This window comes from Centrocercus urophasianus, unplaced genomic scaffold (assembly GCF_019232065.1).
Source record: "Centrocercus urophasianus isolate 14NV4802_14NV808 unplaced genomic scaffold, USGS_Curo_1.0 seq_19, whole genome shotgun sequence".
Taxonomy (NCBI): Eukaryota; Metazoa; Chordata; class Aves; order Galliformes; family Phasianidae; genus Centrocercus; species Centrocercus urophasianus.
In genome coordinates, this window is record NW_024884744.1 from 11,107,743 (window position 1) to 11,129,017 (window position 21,275).

A 21,275-nucleotide genomic window follows, 5' to 3' on the forward strand; every position below is an offset into this window, starting at 1 on the left:
CAGTGCTCTCAGCACGCCCTGGCTCCAGCTCCATGGCACAGCCCTGTCTCTGCATGTGAGGCAGCGTGGTGGGCTGGGGCTCTGCCCTGTGCTCCAGCTCTCTCTCAGGGGCACTACATGGAAGAAGGGCCGCAGAGCTCCGCAGAATGCAACAGGAACCTGGTGGCATTTCCACCAAACCAGGGCACGGGGTTAGGGATGCAGCCCAGCTCAGCCTGCTGCCCTCATCACAGGGAAGAGAAACTCTCCCTCGTCAAACAAAAATACCTGTTCATTCACAGCACAGGTGGAGGAAGCCAGGATCCCCCAAACCCCGCTGCACGTGCCATTAGTAGGTTCAGCTGTAACTACGGCCCTGTCCCTCTCTTCCACACATAAACGTCACACACACGCACATGGCAGCTCAGTGACCATTCCTTGGGCACACAGACCCAGGACCAGTGGGTTTCAGCCTGGAAAGAGCTTTCTCAAACACCTGGCTGAAACAGTGTCACACTGACACCACCATCCCTGCTGGCAACCGCCACTCTCACACACGCATGCTGGGATAAGCACAGAGCCCGAGCAGGGTACAATTTATTGCACCACTCACTCAGAACAGACTGGTGATTAAGCACGGTGATAAGCTGCACAGGGCACCATTTTCATCTGCCCAACAGATACATATCAGCTACTTATTAATCATGATAAAAAGAACACAAAACCTCCCATGGCACAGGACTTCAGTTGTGCCACAGAAAAACAGCAAAGTGTGTTTTATGTTTGCAGCTTTATTACAGTACAAAAGGTTAAAGGCAAAGCTAGAAAAATGAACCAATTTGTACACGCCTGCTGAATGCTTTTAAGACAAGATACGGCAGTAAAGCTTTTATTGCTAAGAAGAACAAGTGAAAGGCTTTAAAGTTCATATGGCATTCAATTTTTGTTCATAAGTAACACAAATTTAAAGCAGCTTTTCAGTCGTTAAAGCTTTCTTGCCTTTCTGGAATGCTGAAAAGAAAGATGACCTGAGGACAGTGTCTCCTCTCTAGACAGAGCAGACTTATGCTCTGCGTAAGTTGCAGAAATGGGCCACCAAGGAATGTCTAAACAAAACCCAACTGCCTGGCTCTGAAATCTGGCTAACAACATAGTGCTGCACAGCACCCATGGAGCCAGCACTCCCTGCAAGGTGCCAAAGCAAGGTCACCCAAAGGCCTGCCAGCTGTCCCTGTGCCCTGGGGCTGCAGCAGAGGGGCACCGTGCACTTGCCCCAGGCTGAGCCACGGAGCCAAGCCCAGACATCTTGTATGTCCTGTGCCAGCTACTGGACTGTACCTTCTTCTGGACGGGTGGGACTACAGGCAGTGGGAAACTGAACGCTTCGGGGATTGCCAGGGATCAGGGATATCCCTGGAACATAACAGACTGGGCTGGCCATGCTTCAGGAGGTACCGCTGGTGCGGCCACTGCAGCCTGTGCAGCCGTACAGGGACCCTGCAGTCACAGCTGCTCCTGGAGGAAGGGGTGCCCTAGTCCTCAGGGATAGGGGTGTTGCAGTTCCCGTGGTAAATTTTGACCTCACCGTCGCACCGAAAGTACTGATCAAACACATCGCTGTACCCGTGGTCCTTCCACCACGTGCAAAGCTGACGGTTCCATGTGCAGTCGAGCACGTGGAACAGTTCTGGATGCTCCATCCCCACCATGGTGAAGAAATCCTGGTCCCCAAGGTGACCCTTGAAGTGGTACTTCTCTGTGAGCTTCTGCACCATGCCAGGTTCCAGCAGCTGGTTGTAGAGCTTGGAGCGCCTCATGGCTTCCAGGTTGAGGAGCAGCACACCGCTGTTGAAGCCAGGCAGCCCGTCAGGAGGGGGCTCCCCCACCCTGGTCTGGGGGTTCTCGCGGCGGTACTGCCAGAACGTGTGCCTGGGGACAGAGGGGAGGTCATTAGTAGGGAGGTCATTAGAGCGGAGTCAGTGAGCACAGCTGAAGAGCAGCCACCACCAAAAGTCTGGGCAGGCTGGAAATGAGCCCCCCCCGCCCAGCGTGGTCCCTTGTGGCTGCTGCTCTCTGCCTTCCTGCATGAGATATTGTCCAGACCTCAAATTGTTCTTCCTGCTCTCTCCTAAAGCCTCTTTTGTGTGCATCAGCATCCTATGCTGAGTGAACTCGGGACACGGGATGGTGTGGCTGCTCACATGGCTGTGCATGGAGAGGAAATCACATCCTTCTTTCTTAGGTCAAATGACCACATATGCTCCACTGCTACTCAGCACCAGTTTTCACAGCCCCTCCTGGGCCACAGCCCTCTGGGATGCACACTGCAAATGCATGGCAAGGGAGGTGATCCCTGGTCCTGGCATTCTGCTGCAACACCAGGTGTTCGAGCGAGCTGCACAAAGTAGGTCAGCTCTGTCTGCAGGACAGTCTCAGGCACTGATGTGCAAGCTGCAAATCTTATCAGCACTTTTTGTTTCTCTCCAGAGCCCTGGTAAAAATACTGAACAAAAGTGGGCAGAGTACAACAAAAAGAAGCCAACGGTGTCAGGAGAGCTGCTCTCACCTCACCTACAGCACCTGCAGCCATGCTCTCCTCGTAGCCCTGCTGCCCAACAACCTGGCAATGCTCTGGTTGGTGGAGTGTGACTGCAGCCCCACGCCCTGCCTGAGGACATCCATGTGGCTTCACAAATGTCACAGCAGAGCCGGTCCCTTTGCGTTGCTCACTAGCAAGATCAGCAGATGGGAAACGTCAGGAACAGGGTTAAACCTGACACTGAGCCAGGGGTTTTTGGTGTCTCTTAAGTATGCATACAGTGCGCATTTTCCACATTATCTGGTCTTATATATTGAGGTTCAGACACCTGGAGACAGTCGTCCTTATCTCTGTCACCCATCAACAGTGGCTGAGCAGGCTGGGACTGTTGCTGCACAGGGAGGTGAGGAAGGGGAAGGCCTCGCCTTGCTCTGGCACTCACTGTCTTGCCACAGCATCAGCCGCAGCCCCTCCACATGAGCTCCGTGTGCAGTGCAGGAACCGCTCCCTACCGCTTCACATGGCAAGGAGCCATTAAAGCATCCTTCCAGCTCCAGGAAGGAACCGCAGGACGAGAGCTCCCTGCGGAACGAGCTCAGCGCCTTCTTGTTCCTGCCAAAAAATGGTCTTGGAGGCCCAAGCTAACACCGTTCCCATGGAGACCTTCAAAGCAGCATCCCAAAGCGGCCAGCAGCCTCGTCCTTCCCAGCAGCACGCTTTGAAGGCGGCAGAGCGCAGCCCCATGAACGGCCCAGCCCGACTGCCCGGCTTCCTGCAGGGACATTGTTTGCACCACATACAATGCAGGGCTTTGCGAGCGGCGATAGCGCGGGCTCCGCTCAATCAAAGGCTCCTCTCAGGACAAACGTGGAGCAAACCCAGCTGCAGTGGTGTGAGGATGGTGAGCTCGGTCCAGACCATGTGCCAGTATCACCATGCTGAGCGGTGGCTGGGGACAAGCTGCATCCACCTGGCAGCGCTGTGCTTTGGAGGGCAACAGCTGGGCCAGAAGGGTCAGGGAGCCCAGGGACCACAGGGGACCGGGATTGTTGGGACCGCTGCCGGGCAGGCAGCACGGCTCTGGGACACCAAACGCCGCTCAGCTGCCCAGCCTCGCTGCTGGCAGAGCAGCACACGGCAGCAAGGCGGTCAGCCTCCGCTCTGTAACAGTGTAACACCAACTGCAGGTAGTGGAGCCATGGCATCACTGTTGTTATTTGATTATAGGGAAACTCTGGATCAAAACTGGGCCTGGGTTTGGGGCCGTGCAATAAAGTTTGCAGTAGAAATATTTCTTCTTCAAAACGAGATGCTCAACGGCAACATTTCGTTAGCTCAATAAGCACTGCCTTCAGCTTCTGCAGCCCTGGGAAGCTCAGATGCAGTAGCTCTGGCAGGCATGATCTCCACTAGCTAATTTCCAGCTGCCACAGAGAACAGAGTGCTGCGAGTTTAGGAACACACAGAATTAATCTAAGAGAGTGATTCAATTGGGAAAAAATCAGACTACCTCAGTAAGCAGCACAAATACGTCTTTGGCTCCTTCCACAGCCCCAGGGCAGTGAGCACACCCCACCATATACAAGCTGTTCCCACTTGCAGGAATTGAATCCATCCCATGCTGTTACCCAAGCAGCTTCTGCTGGAGTTGTATCTGCCCCACAAATCACTGCCATTCAGAAGGTCTGCTGTCCCTGAGCAGCATCCTCTGTTGAAAGCCAGGCAGAGAGCTCTTCTCTCACTCTGGCTCTAAAGCTACACCACCTCGCTATGAAGCTGTCAGGGAGAAACACTGCTGAGAATACAAAGAATACATCAAGCATGTCTGATACCTCTCTGAATTTGCCAGGCACTGACCAAAGCCTCCATACACCTACACAGAAAACAAGAATTTGATGGTATGTGGTTGGATTTAGTACCCAGAGGTTTGATATGCTTCCAAGCTTGGAAGCGGAACTAATTCAGCTGTAAGAAGATGCAAGGAAATCAGCTTCTGGGACACCTGAAGAGCCCTGCTGGGTACTCCTGCACTGGAAAAAATTTAAATCAAAACTTTTCTTGTACTGAGCTGTGCTCAGCTCTAACGCTCCAGGAATCCCAGGGCTGTGCAGAGAGCAAACAAGCAAACCTCCTCTGGCCTCTCCTTGGGTGCCCAGGGTCTGGAGCCCTGATCAGGTGTCACCATGGGGGCTGGAAAGCAGCAGTGCACAGGTGAGTGATCCTGGTGGAAAGTTCTATTAATGATGTCTGTGTACACAGTTTTAACTTCCTGAGAAATAAAGGCAGGAGAACCAGAGCTGTAACATGCCATTTCTTCCTTACCATCCTCCATTCAGATGCTTCAGATTCAGAACTCTGAAATTTCTCATTTCATTCAGGGTGTTTCTACCATTCCCTTTCATCTGATTCACGATGGAATGGGTTTTTGAAAGTGCCAATTTCCCCTGGAAGGAAGGCTCAGCTTTGAACAGCTGTCTCTAGGCCTCCTGGGGAGAGGGAGCAGAGCACTTGCTGTGGGCTCACTGCTTCACTGGGAGAGCGCAGGCAGCATCCAGATCTGAAGGGGAGAGAGGGGTTCTGCCAGTGCAGAGGGCAGCTATGTCCTGCAAAGATGACTTGTGGGCACTCCTGGAAAAAGGAAGCAAGATCTCTAGATGTAGCATTAGAGGGAGTTTCAATGTGCAGAAGCAAGACCCAGCCTTGCACTCATGAGCTGCTCAGATCCAGGCTGGAGTGCTGTACAGAGGACTTGAGTGCAGTCCCAGGCTCTGAGCAGAGCTTGGCTCAAGCTCATCTCTGCATATTCTGCTCTCTCTCCTTACCCTCAGTAATTCCCTGAAAGTAACTGTCAGCCCCAAAACACGATGAAAGTGACTGGCAGAGTGCTGTGCAGAGCCCGAGAAGGAGGTGCCTTTCCAGCTCCAGAGCACTGGAACAGATCATTTGCTGTGCGTTCTCAATTCCAAAAACACACACTGTCCAAGCTGTTGCCAGGCTGCCAGCAAAGGGACAAAATTACACCCTCTGCAAGTTGTTGGCTGTAATAGGGAAAAGGAGAGAGCTGTGGCCCCTAGCACCACCCTGCTGCAAACTGCAGCTTCCCAGCCCAGAGCATGAACAGATCTGTATCAAATGACTCAAGTTTTGAGCAATACCATTCCCCAGTGGATTACCCCGTGATGGCTAATCCAGGTAACAACGCGGGGAGAGGAGACGGACAAACAAGCAGCAATTGTTCCAGTGCTTCCTCCAGGCCTCAGCCAGGCTGACACAAAAGCTGTGCTCTGCCTCCCAGCACGCAGGCAGCACGGCATGATGCGATGGGGAGCACGGGGCCCCTGGGAAGCAGGGATGCAGGATGCGAGGAGCACAGCACGGCACTGACAGACACTGCCTGCAGCACCATGCTGTCCTTCCCTTTACTGGGGCCAAGGGAGAGAAAGGTGTTCCGTCAGGGCTGCTGTCAGCATTCCTTCAGCCTGAATTCACTCAGCTTTTGTCCTTCCAAGGATGGCTTTCCGTTGTCTTCTCCAGGGACCGGGGTAGAGAAGAACAAGGTTGAAAAATGCCTCCACCCACCTGGAAGTGGATCGTGAGATCATAACTTTCCCTTAAGGAACCAGGCCTCAGACTGCCACATCCATCCCCAGCTCCCACAGAGGGGCAGCAGCCTGGGCACAGGCCAGGACGTTCCTGTGGGCACAGGGCTCGGGCAGCACCTGTTCTGTGCAAAGAACCCCTGTGAGAAAGGGGCTGCTTCTGCTGTCCCCTGCGGGCACTGCTGGCTGCTACAACCTGTCCCCTGCTGGCACCTGTGATTTTCCTTGGGCTGTACTCTGCATAACGTTCCCTGTGGGAAATGAGTCTGCAGGTGCTTTTCAATGGGGAAAACACACATGGAAACTTCTGGAAAAAAAACGCATTAGCAGGTGCTCTGCAACAACAGGACAAGCTGTGTAAAACACACAGTTCCCCTGACACACAGGAAAGGCAGCTGGTAGCACATCATGAGGCCCATGTGGCGGGATGGTGCCTGCGCAGGGCAGGGCTGGCACTGCAGCAGGACGGATGGTGCATGAGGGATGGGACTCACAGGGCTGCTCTGTGGGAAGACCCCAATCCAGCACAAGGCCAAAGCAGAGTTGTGGCCATCAGTGAGCACAAAGCTACCCACGGTGCTGGTGCTGGAGCTCCATGTGCCCACCCAGCTGCAGCACTGCCGGCCTTGGCCGTTTGTTGCTCGTGCCCCCTGCTAAGGCAGGAAGGCAGCCCAGAGACCCCAGCCACCATGGGGATGAAAAGCAGCAGGAAGCAGCTTCCTGGTGGAGGGGAGGAAAAAGGAAGAGAAGGCATTTCAGGCTTTTGTTAACCACTGGGCTGACTGTGGCCCCTTCAGAAAAATCCTTCCAAACATGACCCTGTGCCCCTGACACAGACACAGTGCGGGGCTGTGGCCGCCAGCGTCCATCTGCAGCCCGATGCCCTGGGCTGCACGGAGGGGCTGTGCTTTGAGGCGCTTTTTATAAACAGAGCCTGCATGTGCTAGGAAACATCTGGAGAGCAGCACTTCCAAGCATTCAAACACGGGGCTCAGATAAAAAACACTTCCACCAGGACTTCCCCTGCTGGCCCAGCACATGCTCCTGCAGCCCAGCCCCCTGTGCAGACAGCCTCCCCTGCCACCAGCCCTGACAAGGCAGCCTCCAAAACAAGGTCACAAAGAAGTAGACACTGCCATGGCCCAGCCTGGGGGCCCGAGGCACTGGCTTCTTCGGTTATGGGAATGCTGTGAAGTGACTAAAAGCCTCCTGACCAAACGTGAGGTTTCATCTGCATCAAGCATGGCTGCAGCAGCCACCCACAGCATGCTGTGCTGCAAGACAGGGCCCAGTTTCTGTCCCCAAGGTAGCAGCAGAGCTGGTGCAAGCTCACCAAAGCCATGGGGCACCGGAACAGACCCTGCCCCAGGGGCTCTGCACCATGCTGTGGGAAGGCTCTTCCCTGGCTCACACTGCCCACAGACAGTGTCTGACTGTACTCAAGGGAGATGCTCATGGAGCTGCAACTCTGCCAAACCAGCTGAAAAAACAAGTGTGAAATCTTGCTACTTCTAACTGTGCAAAACACTGCAAGAGTAAGAGGTCAAGCCTTCCTAAAGGAGCCCAGTTTTTGCCATTTCAGCTGCAAACTGGGTGACACCATGTATAAATGGCAATGCTGTTTGAGTAGAGCCAGCCCTTTGAGCACTATTTGTTCCTGAGCAGACAGACGTGCCTTTAACTCATCACCACTTCTGCACAGAATTGCCATCTCCCTTCTGGTTGGTGGTGCTGCTGTCCCTACTGCCAATCAGAGGCAGCTTTCCCATATCATCCTCCACAAGAAGCAAATGTGGCCAAGAAGCCTCTCTGTGACCTCCTCCTGCTCTCTGCTGCATAGAGAAGCCCCACAGCCCCTCCTGCACCAAAGGATGTTCCCCTTCCCTTTGGGGCATCGCCAGCACAAGCAGTCCTGCTGGAGAAGATTTTGTAACAAAGTGCCCTTTGTTGCTAATTGCTGATTTCCCATGTGCAAATGCTAAACCCTTTAAGGAGCTGAGGAGACAGGTTCAGTACCAGCCTGGTGCAGAGCGCCTTAGCTAAAGCTGAGCAGCTTGTGTAACAAGGAAATCCCAGCTTCACTGCCATGCAACACAGCTCATGCAGGGATGTGCCACAGGGTCCAGCACTTGGGGTACTGCCTGGGTTCTCCCAGCCCTCCGTCCAATCCAGGCCTCTCCATCACCTGGAAACACTGACAAAATGAAGGACTAAGTCCCTCAATGAGACTCCAGTAATTTCCTGATAAATCTCTCATGTAGCACACAAATGATGTCTGTACAGCAGTGGCCTCTATCAGAATGCAGTCAGCATGCCGAGCGTTTGCAAGGCTGTACTTGGAGCAGGAAATCAATGCTGGGTGATTACATTCCCGCATGGACTCAGCAGTCTGAAAATGGCCTTGCTTAAACGGCTGATTAGTAACAACTTGCAAACATGGGTCATTATTTGGTGATTAACAGAGGCAAGTGCAATGCTTTTTGCTACCAACATGTGAAGCACATGCTGCCCTGCTTGGAGGACTGCTGACCAGAAACAGCCCACTGCAGCCTGCCTACATGGAGAGGGGCTGCCTCTGAGCCCCGGGGAGCAGCGGGCACAGAGGAACCCTTGAGAGGACACTGCCAAGCAGACTGCCTGGAGCTGGCCCCATGCACCATTCCAGAAACATCTCAGCTATACAGCAGAGCCTCTCAATTTCCTGCTTTTTGTTTGTTTGTTCCTCTATCAAAGAGCTTCAGTTCCTTGGAAATTCCTTCTCCACCAAGCACCGGTTAGGAGCTTGTAGATGCCACCTGGCACCAGGCCCTGGCAGCCAGAACAGCCACATCTGCTTCACCATCTGCTGAGACCCTGCAGGTATCACGGCCCTGCTCCCTGCAAAGCCTCTCTTGGGGTGCACAGAGTCACAGATATCTGTACCATGCAAACCTGCTCTGCTACACTCCACTATGGAAAGAAATGCCTGTGCTTGCAGCAAATAACAGAGCTGCCCTCAGCCAATCACCTTGGAGCTCCAAACAGTGCCCTGCTCCCTTCCAAATACTCAGCACAGGACTGAGCTGCACCCAAAAACCCCATTCATACCACCTGGCACCAACAGATGCCCATGGAAGAAACGGGCAGCATGGGGATGTCTCTCTGCTGGATGGTGGCAGCTGCTGCACCTAAAAAGAAGAGCTGGAAGGCTGAAGGAGTGTGGAGCTGCAGGGACACTCCGAGAAAGTCTGAGACCATTTTTGAAGGTCCGATGGCAAGTGCAGGAAGCTCCTGCAGCAGGAGACTTTGTCCCCAGAAGGAGCAAGCTGCTCCCACCCTGGCTAAGGGAGTACAAGCAATCACTGCAGACCATGATGGTGGGTGGCTCTTCCTTGCCCTTCCTGATCCCTGCTCAGCCGAGTGCTCCTGCAGGTGGGCGCTTCCGTGGGAAGGGACAGATGCCAGTGGTGTGATACTTACCTCTAAACTCTGAACCTGAGACATTCAGGAGCAGAAACTGAGAAACTCAGGAGCTGAAGACAAGTACAGGAAAAGTAAGCAATATGTGCTCACCTGACACTCCGGTCTTGTGTGTGATGACCAACAGAAAATTCTACAGCAAAACCACAACAAAAGTCTCAGCCAGGGAAGAATGAGAAGCCCCAGCCTTGGAGAATCCCAGCTGCCTTACCCACACACACAAGTATTGTGATTGTTGAAAAAAAAAAAGGTCTGTAACATCCAGTATCTCAAAAGAGACTATAATAGTGCTAATATTATTAATAGCACTCATGCTAATCGATGCACATTTGTGGTTGTTAGATCTTGCCAAATTTATTCACTGTTTATAAGTGACATTGCAAGCTCAGTTGGCAGTGGGAGTAAGTGAAACGGGTGCTACATATTCATGATGTCCACAGATGTACGCAATGAAAACCTCTGCCTTCTTGGATTTCAGATATCAGAAAGTAATGCTGAATTCCTTAAATCAATTCTGCTGCCAATTCCTTACAGGTTCTGCCTGTTCTGTAATTTTGGCTTTTTCTTGGTAGTAATTGCCAAAGAATTCCTAGAATCGTTTCCTCCATCAAGCAGCAGCACTTGCTACAGATAGTTCAATCCTCTAAATGCTTTACAACCCAAAGTGCAGCGGGTTCTTGGCTCTGCCTCCCAGCTGAGCTGCTGGCAGCACAGGCGTCACTGTGCCTGGCAGAACACAGAAAGGCAAACTGCTGCCATCTCCAACAGGACTGAGAAAGGCAGAGCTCTCCACTCCCCAGGGGAAAAGCATCTGGAAAAGGGCAAAGCCTCCAGTTTGGGGCAGCCTGCCTGTATGAGGGGCCCATGGAGCCAGGCAGAAGGAGCTGCCCTCTGGAGATGATTATTTCCTTACTCAGAAGGCTTGATCCCAAGCAACACTCCTGCACTCTGCTACAACCCCTCTCTGGCTTTACTTGGTGACTGTTTTCATGCAGCTGTGAAGCCCTAAATATCACAAACACCACCACCACTCTAATTGACACGTAGGGAATTCAGCAGCTCCACCTTGCTGGCAGCTGTCAACTCTGCTTTTTCTTTTTAAATCCAGAGAGAGGGTACAGGATGTACTGTCTCAGCACAGACATCTATCAGCCCAGTTTGACTGCAGGATCAGCATTAGACTGCTCACAGCCCAGGCTAATTCTTTTTCTCTAAACATTTGACAAACTGACTTAATCCAGCTGTCACTAAGCTTCCAGTAAACATTAAACACCAGAGGTGACAGGCTCCGAGGTAATGGATGTCTGAGGGCTATTTTACCCCCTGTGGCTTTTGGCTGAGCCCTGGTTACCTTCTGGTTGTTCGTGTGGCTGTAAGCCCACCTGGCTTGCAGCAGTGACAGGCTTCCCCTCTCTCCAGCAGCAGAAGGGGCTGCAGGAAGGGCAGTATGGTCTGTGACCCTGGTAGGTGCAAGCACATGCAGAAGAGCACAACCAACACCTGTGAGACTGAGCACACAACGCAGCTACAGCAGCTCCCACATGACCACAGTAAGAAAAAACAAAGAAAAAACGCTTCTCACCCCTTTGACTCCTATGAAAAAACACCCTATTTGCTCTCCCCAGGTTTTAGGCAGAAGCAAAGACAAATGGCCTTGCAGCTATAAAAGGATTCAAGTGTCAGTCCTTTGTAGTCAGTAGGTGTCCTTTGATGTAGACATTCTTTCCTGCAAGAAGAACTTCTTTAATTTCCAGCACTGCTGATTTCCAAGATGCCTTCATCTTTAATGTCTTTTTGTTACCAGGGCCAGCAGTGATAACTTCACCAAGGAGGAGAAATGGAGACAGCAGTGACCTCTCCAGCCCCAGTCCCTTGGACTTGGGAAGATCTGAGACCTCTAAAGAGGCATCAGAACCCAGTACTCCCTTCTAAGCTATGCCAAGTGGGGGCCTCAGCATCTCGGCTACTGGGGCATTTGCAGCACCAGCTCAAGGAGACAAGCCCTACCCTACCCTGCAGACCCTACCACCTTCTCAGGAGTCTCAGGTGTGCTGCCAGGCTGCTCTTCAGATCACAAATACATCCAGTACATGTCCTGAGAACAGTGACTAGCTTGTCCATTTGACAACCTGCTGGCAGGATGCATATGCAACATCTGCCTGCATGTTCCTTAGCAGAGCTGCCAGCACCAGAGCACAAGAGAGTCTGGGCTTCAAAATTTGTTCAGAATCTGGCATTGAAGCCCCAGCACAACATAAATATTTAAGAACAGCATCTTCACCTGCCCTTTGCAGTCTGGTAAGCAGGTCACTGCCAGCATGCTTCAGTAGCTGAAATGCTGCAGGGGACAACAGGATTTTAAATTAAGATTATGACTGTGCAGAAGCACTTCCTTGCACAGAAAGCCTTTTGGATTAGACAAACATCAGATGCAGATTTTAATCTTTCCATCAAAACCTCCCTCACTGAAGCATGAGGTCCCAGTCCTGGCCAAGGCAGGCACAAGAGCAGATGTCTGTTAGTGCTGTGAAGAGGTTTTGTCTGCATCCCGAGAGGGAGTAGGAGCTTGCAGACAAGAGCCTAGAATACCACACCACCACACTCGATGTGCTATACTCCTTTGGAGCAGGGCACAATGGCAGGTACTCAGCCCTTTGCAGGCTGAAGCACTGCCTCTGCAACAACTAAATCCTAGCACGTGCATTGCAGGAGGGCCAGGAGATCTCTTTGCTCACAGAAACACGTTTGTCCAAGACAAACAGCACCCGGGCATTGTTTCAGCATGAGTCAACTGAATGGAAACACTCCAGTGCCATCCTGTTTTGCTGTCTGGAGGTTTCCCCTACCTCCAGGATGTGCTGGCAGGCTCTGGGACATTTCCTATCTGCTGTTCTCTTGCTGCCCTGTTTCCTGTAAGCATTTGCTGCGTGGAGCCCTATCCTAGAAGCAAAGCACTGTGCAGTCCCAGCCACTGCCTGGAAAGCACAGCCTACGCTGGCAGCAAGCAGGCAGCTGGATGGAACAGAACTGCTTCTCAGAAGGTGCTGTATCATTAAAAAAAATGCCTCGAACATATAACAAGCATTAAGACTGAGCACCAACCGGTGAACCAACTCATCTCCATCCATCTTCCTATCACCATGTAAGGCAGGGGAAGAAGGCACACAGACCTTTCACAGGCAGCAACTGGCTCCCCAGGCCTGGAGCTCTCAGTCCAGTGCTCGTCAGGAGCAACAGTTCAGAAAAGCTCTGAGCTCCAGCATAGGCAGGGGAAGGCGGCACACAGGCAGAGCTGGGTGCACAGAAAGTTGCATAAGTGGGGAGGGAAAGACAAGACGGTCCCACGGACTCCCAGCTGCCCTGCAGCCCAGCAGTGCTCCCCCCCCATCCTGGCTGATGCTCCCAGCCTGCATGGTAAATCACAGGGCTGGAGTTGGCACCTCTGCTTCACACCTAGGGCACATTTTTATCTTGCTAGAAGTGTAAAAACAGCAGAGTTTTACAGAGACACTCACGCCTTGTCAGCTCGCTTTGCTTTCTGGAAGCCAATGGAAGAAGGAGGTGTGAGCCCCCAGTGCAGAGGACCTGTGGGGGGAGGCTCGCCCCTCCCAGGGTGACCTACTGACACGAAATACCAGGGACTTGTTTGCACATGGAGAACAAAACAGCACAAGGAAAACACAACATAGCCCAAACTGACCCAGAACATCAAAACTGCACCGACAGAATGTTCAGCCCCAAAACACAGCCTGGGAGGGCTGTTGTTCTTGGGCTCATTTGTACCCCCTGCTTGCAGCAGGGGTCGGGGAGCATGGGGTCAGCTCAGGTCAGGTATTTGCTAACAACACGGCTCAGCCCTGCCTTGTCTGTGCTGTGCTGCAGACCTCCCCCTCAGCCGAGCACCCTGCAGCTTAACTCGGCACCCCCAGGGTTACCCTTTGTACATCCCAGGAGCTGGCCACCATCCCCGCTCAATAACATACAGAAATAACACAAGACTGATCCGTACACAGGCAGAAATGTGGAGCAATAACACCTCAAACTAATTGCAGGCAAACAGATGCTTACTTTACCCCGCTTGCTTAACTCCTACAAGCTATGCTGCTAACAAAAAGGACCTGCCCTGTTGGGCAAGGCAGGCTTAAGCCCACAATCCAACACAGCTCCACTGTAGTGCTCAGCTGTAGCTGTTCTCTGTATTCTACTTTAAGCTCTAACAATTGGATGTAATTAGCTGGGACTGGATTTACCATTCTGGGCACCAAAATCCTACCAGGGCACCCAAAGCGGATACAGGAGCCCTCTGTGCTTTGGGTGTGGTGTTGCACTGTGGAGCACTCAGCACCTGCAGTCCATTGGTTCTAGCTCAGTGCCAAGCCCACAAGCCAGGAGGAGCACAGAGATGTCTTCTTTCTGAAGTAGGAGCAACCAGAAATGCACTTGTGAGTATGCTGATCATTTGGCTGGGGCTTCTAGGAACTGACTGTTGGTGATGAATAGCTACATGGGACACCAGCAGCTGAGCAAGGCTCTCGGAATGGAGATGCTAGGATCAAACTCATATCCCAATAACAGCCTCCCACAGGGCCCCATTCAGGCCCCAGCCTCCCCCATTCTGTGCAGCTCAGTGCAGAGGGATGGCTTTCTGTTTTGCAAGCAGGCTGTCCCACACCAGGCCTACAGAGCACACTGCATCTTCTGCTAAATCACATTTGCTCCAAGCTCAGCCCTTGCCCAAGAGCGATGCTGGACATGTCTTACGAGGTTCACTTATTGATCTCATTACTGGGGCTTCCAGTAAGGAAAGAAAAGGCAGAGAGAGCTCTTAAGCTTTTTTATCTTTCTCTGAGAACATTTCCATTAGGATTAGCAAATCTAGCTGAGCCATCTCAAACACTCAAACTCAGTTCAGCTGAAAAGTCATTAAGGCACCCTGAGTTCAAGATCTGACTCACTCTGAATTGAAATAAAACTGAGGTTCATCCTTGGAACAACACATGTTAAGTTAAATCAGCTTCTTTAAGTACCAGCCTAGAAATACCCACAAGGAAAATATACCATAGCCCAAACTGACCCAGAACATCAAAACTGCACCAACAGAATGTTCAGCCCCAAAACACAGCCTGGGAGGGCTGTTGTTCCTAGGCTCATTTGTACCCTCTGCTTGCAGCAGGGGTTGGGGATCCCACTCAGCACAGCATCTGCTCAAATATGAACCTCTCTCCTGTCATACTCTCTCTAAGGACCAGAACATCCCATGATGTTTGAAGATGACTCCACATCCACCCACCCCTCTACCTCAGTCTGACTGTACTGCATGTGGCTCTGCGGGGACAAGTTGAGTGGCAGCAGGGGGGTTAATAAGAGGCACCACGCTGGGGCAGAAGGCTGTGCCTGACTTCTGCTGCAGATGTGCTCTGGCAGCGAAATGCAGTGTGAGCCATCAGGAGCCACACCAGCCCGTGCAGGGCACTGGAGCTCCCAGCAGCCCTAGGAGAGCCCCTTCACCTCTCACTGCCAACTATCTGTGTGTGAACAGAAAATCCCCCTCCAGAACTCCTAGTTGGGATTTTGTCTAGTGCACGTCTCACAACAAACACAGACAGCACTAAATAAACCCTCGAGCACAGCTGGAACAAATCCACTGTGAGCACGCTCAGAAAGCAGGCAGCCTGCCTCTGCCAGGCAGCTCTGGAGCTGTGCATGAACCATGGAGCAGCACCAGAACGCTGAAATAGCTGAGCCAGAATTGGCTGCTGCTTCTGAGAGGCTGAAGGTCTCTTCTGGGAGTGATGAAGTCCTAAAGCCTCCTACAGCTCTGAGCAAAATCTCAACATTTGCACAGCACAACATGTGACTATCTGCACGCTCACAAGCCCAGGTCACAAGATTATCCCCCCTAGGTTTCTCTGGGTGATCTTCAATAAAATGTGCACTTCAACTGAAAACAGAGTCAAACGCTGAAGGACCTACAGACCTACAGCTACACCACTTGCTATCTCTCCATTCTGCTGGTCATTTTTGGCACTTCCCAGAAGATTTCTCACAGGTAGCTCAAAACATTGTAAAGGAGTTCATGACAGAAGAATGCAGGCTGCTCCACCTAAACCTCACACCAGAGGGATTCCCCAAATGCCAATTCAGGTATTTTGTGGAAAACATGTGTGGAAGTCTAAGAGTATGGCTGAAACTGGTGCTGGTGCTGGGTCTGCCTGCAACAAGAGGTGTCCCTGCTGCTTGGGCAGGGCAGCAGTACTCACAACCCAAACCTCTGACTCCAAACACACAGACTAATGTGCCAAGCTTCAGACAAAGCACCAGAACAGGAATGGCTGGCCAAACACACCTCTAACAGGTATGTGATGAATCTATTTATGGATTAGACACTTGTTATCAGGAACTTGGCTCTGAAAGCCTTGTGACAATGTGGGAGAACAAGGAAATCACACCACACTGCACAATTTGTTCAGACTGGCCTGGAAGATTCAAATTAAATTCCCCTGCAGGGATTACAGCAGAAAGACTGTTTCTCCCCAGATTTAGTTCCAAAGACTGATCAGAGTTGAACAGAAAATGGAAAATGTGAAAGCCCCCCTCCCCACACTCGTGCCCTGGGCACACGGCTGTACCTGTACACTGGCTGCATTTCCCTGGCAATCCCAATGACAGCTCCTTCCTGGAAGTTGTCAAACTCCTCAAACAGGTCGCGGATGTTGGCCTTGTACTTCAGGTCCAAGTCTACCTGGATGATCTGTGTTATTTCTGAAAGCACAAAGAGGAAAAATGAGTAACGTGAGACAAAACCTTAACCAGCAATTACCAACAGTGGTGCAATGAACTGCACCCGATGAGGATTTGGTGAACTCAGCACCGACTCAGCCGATTCAGGGCAGCAACGATCCAGCCATAACCTCTAGATCTAGCTACCAACCTTCTGCCATGCCAAATTCTGATGGCATTCACTGCTTCGCACTGTAGGTACGCCTTACTTCAGAAACACTTCTGGTGACCTTCTGCTTCTTCCAACTCCTTCCTCTTTTCCAGAAAAGCAGTTTTCCACATGACTGAGAGAAGCAAGAGGTAACTTTAACAGTTACTGTCTCCTTTTCTAGAAGTGCTCCTGCAGACAGCCACGCCACATCCCATGCACACCTCGTGCTACAAACCCAATGAGTGTCTCCCAGCTCCAACCCACGCAGCCTCCCCAGCTCAAAGCATTGGAGTGATTCCCATGGCAGACAGCAACACTAAGTCAGAGAGCCTCAGTGCACCTCAGGGACACCTGCACAGTTAGCTCCTCTGGTTTGGCATGGGCATCCCCACAGGCACCACCCTTGTCAAAACTGTCTGCCCTTGAGTCTGGGTTTAAGGAACGGGCTGCAGCAGGCCACTTGAAATGCACCAAATGCAAAGGCTGTGAGAAGTCAGAGCCTTGGACAGGCTCCCCCAGCCCTGGGCAAAGCCATGGTCCCTCTTTGAGCCGCAGAGCTTAGCCCTGCCTGGAATTCCCAAGGGCAGCAGCAAGGTGTGCAGAGTAACGGGAGCAGGCTGCCAGGGCAACCGTGGTAGGTAACAGCACAGCTAATTCTGTGTTGTGACAGGAGAACCTTGGTCAGGATGCTCTGCACTCAGCACTAACTGGATTACAGCCTGTCAGCCTTTCTCAGCCCCACTTACCATGCAGAGGTGCCACGACAGCTTTCTGCAGGCCAGATGGGCCTTTCACCACTGTTTTCCTAGTAATCAGAAAATTAAGGCCTCATTCTTCCTCCTGCCAAGTACTTCCAGATAGGAGGATGTCACCCTGTGTGTAACCATGTCAAACGCCCTCCCCCCACCAGGCTTGTGGGTCTGCACCATCTGTGAGCATCCCCCAGGCCAGGGCAGCTGGTGCCCTGGGAAAGCAGGGCACAGACACCTCCATGATTCTCGTGGCTCTGCCCATGCTGTAGCTTCACACCATGTGGTTCTTCACCCGCTGCCCTCCCTGTGTGGGGAACAGGCTGCCTGCTGTCACTGTGCTGCTGGCAGCACCATGAAATGGCTCTGTCTTCAACCTCCAAAGCAAATGTTGGGACTGGAGATCCAGAGACCATGAGAGCAACCAGGCATCCACTGCTGTCTTCCAGCACAGGAATGTAACTCTTCCATCTCAAATGCATTCATCACTTCATGTTTGTGTTTCAGCCAAACACTGGGCTGTACAGCAGCTCTGAATTTTTTGCAAATCCTGCATTAATCCCAAGCTCTCAGCAATTGGCCATATCTAACACGCTGTCCGCGTTTAAGATGGAAAAAGCCCACGAGGTTAAGGAAGAAATATACTGCCTAGACTGTGAAGTATCAAAGCAGAAATATAAATCAAGGAGAAACAGTATCTAAGCTACAATCCAGGTTGTATCTCAATTTTCTTTTTTAACCATTCATCATTTGCTATTTGCTGAAGGGGAAGGCCACACTCACTTCATCCCACAGAATGGCAATCCCCAGGCCTACCTCATGTTTACCACCACCATAATCCTCTGTTTGCAAAGATTTAAAACCCAGGCATAGTAATTCACCACAAGCTAAAGCAGGTCTCGACCCGAAAGCAATTTCCCTCAGCCTTCCTAACTGCCTTAGAAATTGCTAGCACAATTTGAGCAGATGAATAGGCAGAGCAGAGAATTTCTGAAACAGGGAATGAGATGTGGATCCCAAATACTCCAATCTAATTCCCTGGTAAAGCTTTTCCCGAGCTAAGCATGAACTTTCCGAGCAGTCCATAGCACAGCAGTGCAAAACCTCAAATCCATACCACCACTGCCCTCAAGTACATCCAGACCAGGTCACAAAGCCACAGCTTGCAACTTGTTCTCATGTGAGGGGCAAAGACAGCACTGCTGGATGGAGCAGGAGCCCCCAGATCTCACCTCAAAGCTATCAAACCCGTGGCTCGAGACCAGGAGAAAGACATCTCCAGCACGGTATGGCACAAGCTCAGCCTGAACAGGGAGGGGAGCCGGAGATGTCCAAGCGCTGCAGGGCCGGGGGAATGCTCTGGGCACCATTCCCAGCCCTGGCTGTGGCAGGAAGCGTTCCAGCACAGCTCACCCCAGTGCGCAGCAGCCTTCAGCTGGCTCATCGGGTTTCAATTAAACCAACCACAAGGCACGTCATCTGATTGTTCTCCAAAATTACAGATGAGCACTAACTGCAATTAATCACAACTGAGAATGAAAGCTAAGCTCGGGGGGAAACTCTCAGTCCCTGTCTCCTCCATTTTCCCATCCCTGTCTGCTAGAGCACCAGCACCCTGCTCTGGTCCGCATGCTGGGCTGGCAGAACCCTGCAGGGAAAAACTAACAAATTAGACAGAGAGCACAGAGTACTTTTCCTTCTTCTTTTTCTTTCTTTCTTTTTTTTTTTTTTTTTAAGCAAGCATTAACTGAGCATTAACTGCAACACTGAGACAAAGATGAACGTGGGCAACACTAACCGCTGTGTTTCCAGATGCAGCTTGCACGAACAGATTCATGGCTGAGATGAGATCTCTGCGAGTGCTGTCTGTGACTGGCAAGGGGCCAGGCACTAATATTCATGATTTATCACTGTGTTTTGTCCTTACACCAAGCACTTCACCCTGACTGCTACACGGGGGTGGAAGAATCACATGCTCTCCTTCTCTTTGGCACAAATTGCTTGGAGGGGTCCAGCTGGAAATGTGCAAAAACACTGACAGTGTTTTGCTCAGAAACGGAGTTTTCTAACTTTGCCACGATATATTTTACCCTCTGCTCCATTCAACTGTGACTCTTTCAGCCCCTCTGCATAAAGGGGAGTTAAGCCACTCAAAACAGAGATCTCCATTAGCAGAGACAGTTTTATGACACAGGCTGGCCCCAATTAAAGCTTGTAATATTTTACTGCAGTCTCCTAACAGTAGCCACAGAGGGCTGCAGCCTGCAGGCTTGCTCACACTCCCACCAAGCCATGGCCTTGCAGGTTGGGACGCATCGCCCCAGAGGACGGCTGCAGAGCTGACTCAGCACTGACGCCTGGCTTTGCCATGCCGACTGGAACCTTCCAGCTCAGAGCCTCCCTCCAGCTGCTGGAAGACTGGCTTAAGGAATGCCTGATCCCAGAGCAGGGCCTGCTGTACTGGAAGCTGCTGCTCTCCTGCTGTGCAGGAGTGAGAGCCAGCAGCAGTGCTCAAGACATCTCATACTGGAGCTCGGCTGCCAGAGGAGAGGGGGAATCAGTGCTATTCCAAAGCAGAAGAGATGCTGGTACAGAGCCTCTCTCATGTGTGTGCTCCTCTTTCCCCTGTGAGCCTCAGTCCAGCAAAGGGACACAGACAGAGGTCACTTCCAGGTGTGCTGGCATCCAGAGTGCTTCCCCAGGACCTGGCAGAGGGGTGCAGGCATGAGGACAAGTGCTGGGTGCGTACCCAGGGGCTGGGTGAGTTGCTCTGAGCAGTATCAGGAGCACCTCTGGCAGAAAGCAGCTTCTGGAAAAAGCCTGATGCAATGCATCCCTCAAGTGCAAATCACTCTCCTCAAAAAAAGGCAATTAACCTTGAGTAATTGAGTGAACGTGCCTGGCAGCTGAGGTGCACAGGAGGAGGAGCTGCTCTGGCTGATCTAGACGGAGCTTGAAGGATGCTCCTTGGCTGTGCCAGCCCAGCAGCACACGCTGCACACGAGGGCAACGCACCCTCCCAAGCTGCCTGCCCAGCTTTGCACATAAGCCTGTGAGCCCCTTCCCTTGGCTGCTCTGGGAGCACACGCAGTGAGCAGGAAGCCTAATGGAACAGGAGCTCTGTTCAGCAGCACTTTGCCTTTTCCTGCTCCTGTGCCTCTGCTACCAGCATGTGCTGTCTGCCCAGTACTGCAGCATCCAGTCCGGTAGCAGGCAGCTACCATGGTCACTCCAAACTTTGTCCTCCACCCAAAAATAAAGAGATCTGGAACAAGGGCACATCACTCCTGCAATCACCTTAATCATGTCACTTTGCAAAAAGGGGAAATTAGTGAAAGGAACAACAACTCGTGTCAATTAACAGATGATGGAGAGCTGCCACATCACAGCACAAAATCTAGCAGTGCTTTATGACAGCTTCAGATTAGAAGACACAAGAAGACTGAAGCAGCCTGGAGTTGGTGCTGCTCTTCAGCTACTGATGGTCTCTTAGCACAATCCCAGCTCCCTTATTGCAATACAACATCCCACCACGATGCAGGGGTGAATGCTCTCCACATCCATTGCAGTAGTGTGCCTGAGCAGGACCATGTGGCTACAGAGTCTGTTTATCCTGAAAAATCTGTTTGGGACTGAACCTTATTATTCACAACCCCAACTGCTCACAGACAAGACCATGGCTCCACCAGGCTGTGTATGATGACTACTAGTGATATACAGGCTCACAAGGGGATAATCCTCACTCTGTGCAGTGCTGGCTGCAAACAGCTTAGACTTCTCTGCAGTGAGAGCAGTGGCTGCAGCCAGTAGTGACACCACCCAGCCAAGGGACAGGAGTGTCCCCTGCTGGCTGCCCTGGTTCTCAGAGTAGGGGTCTGCAAATGCTGAACACACCGGGACAGATTCTTCTTCACTATTTCCCACTGCTTTGACTTCGTCTCTGACTCTGCTGATGATTTTTGTCAGCCAGAAGTTACTCTCCTAACAGACAAAAGCTCGCTGTTCCTGTGCAGCTCAAG

General features: G+C 51.8%; 1 protein-coding gene across 1 annotated transcript in view; it reads right to left on the reverse strand.

Annotated features, from left to right (window-relative positions):
• Positions 1-750: 750 nt before the first annotated feature.
• The window catches only part of XXYLT1 (xyloside xylosyltransferase 1), a 35,790-nt gene continuing 15,265 nt past the window's right edge, over positions 751-21,275 (reverse strand). The window contains exons 3-4 of the mRNA XM_042821013.1: positions 16,206-16,338; positions 751-1,908 (exon numbers count right to left, since the gene is read on the reverse strand). Of these exons, the coding sequence (XP_042676947.1) occupies positions 1,512-1,908; positions 16,206-16,338 (530 nt within the window). The 3' untranslated portion in view covers positions 751-1,511. The remainder of the gene's footprint in view (positions 1,909-16,205; positions 16,339-21,275) is intronic.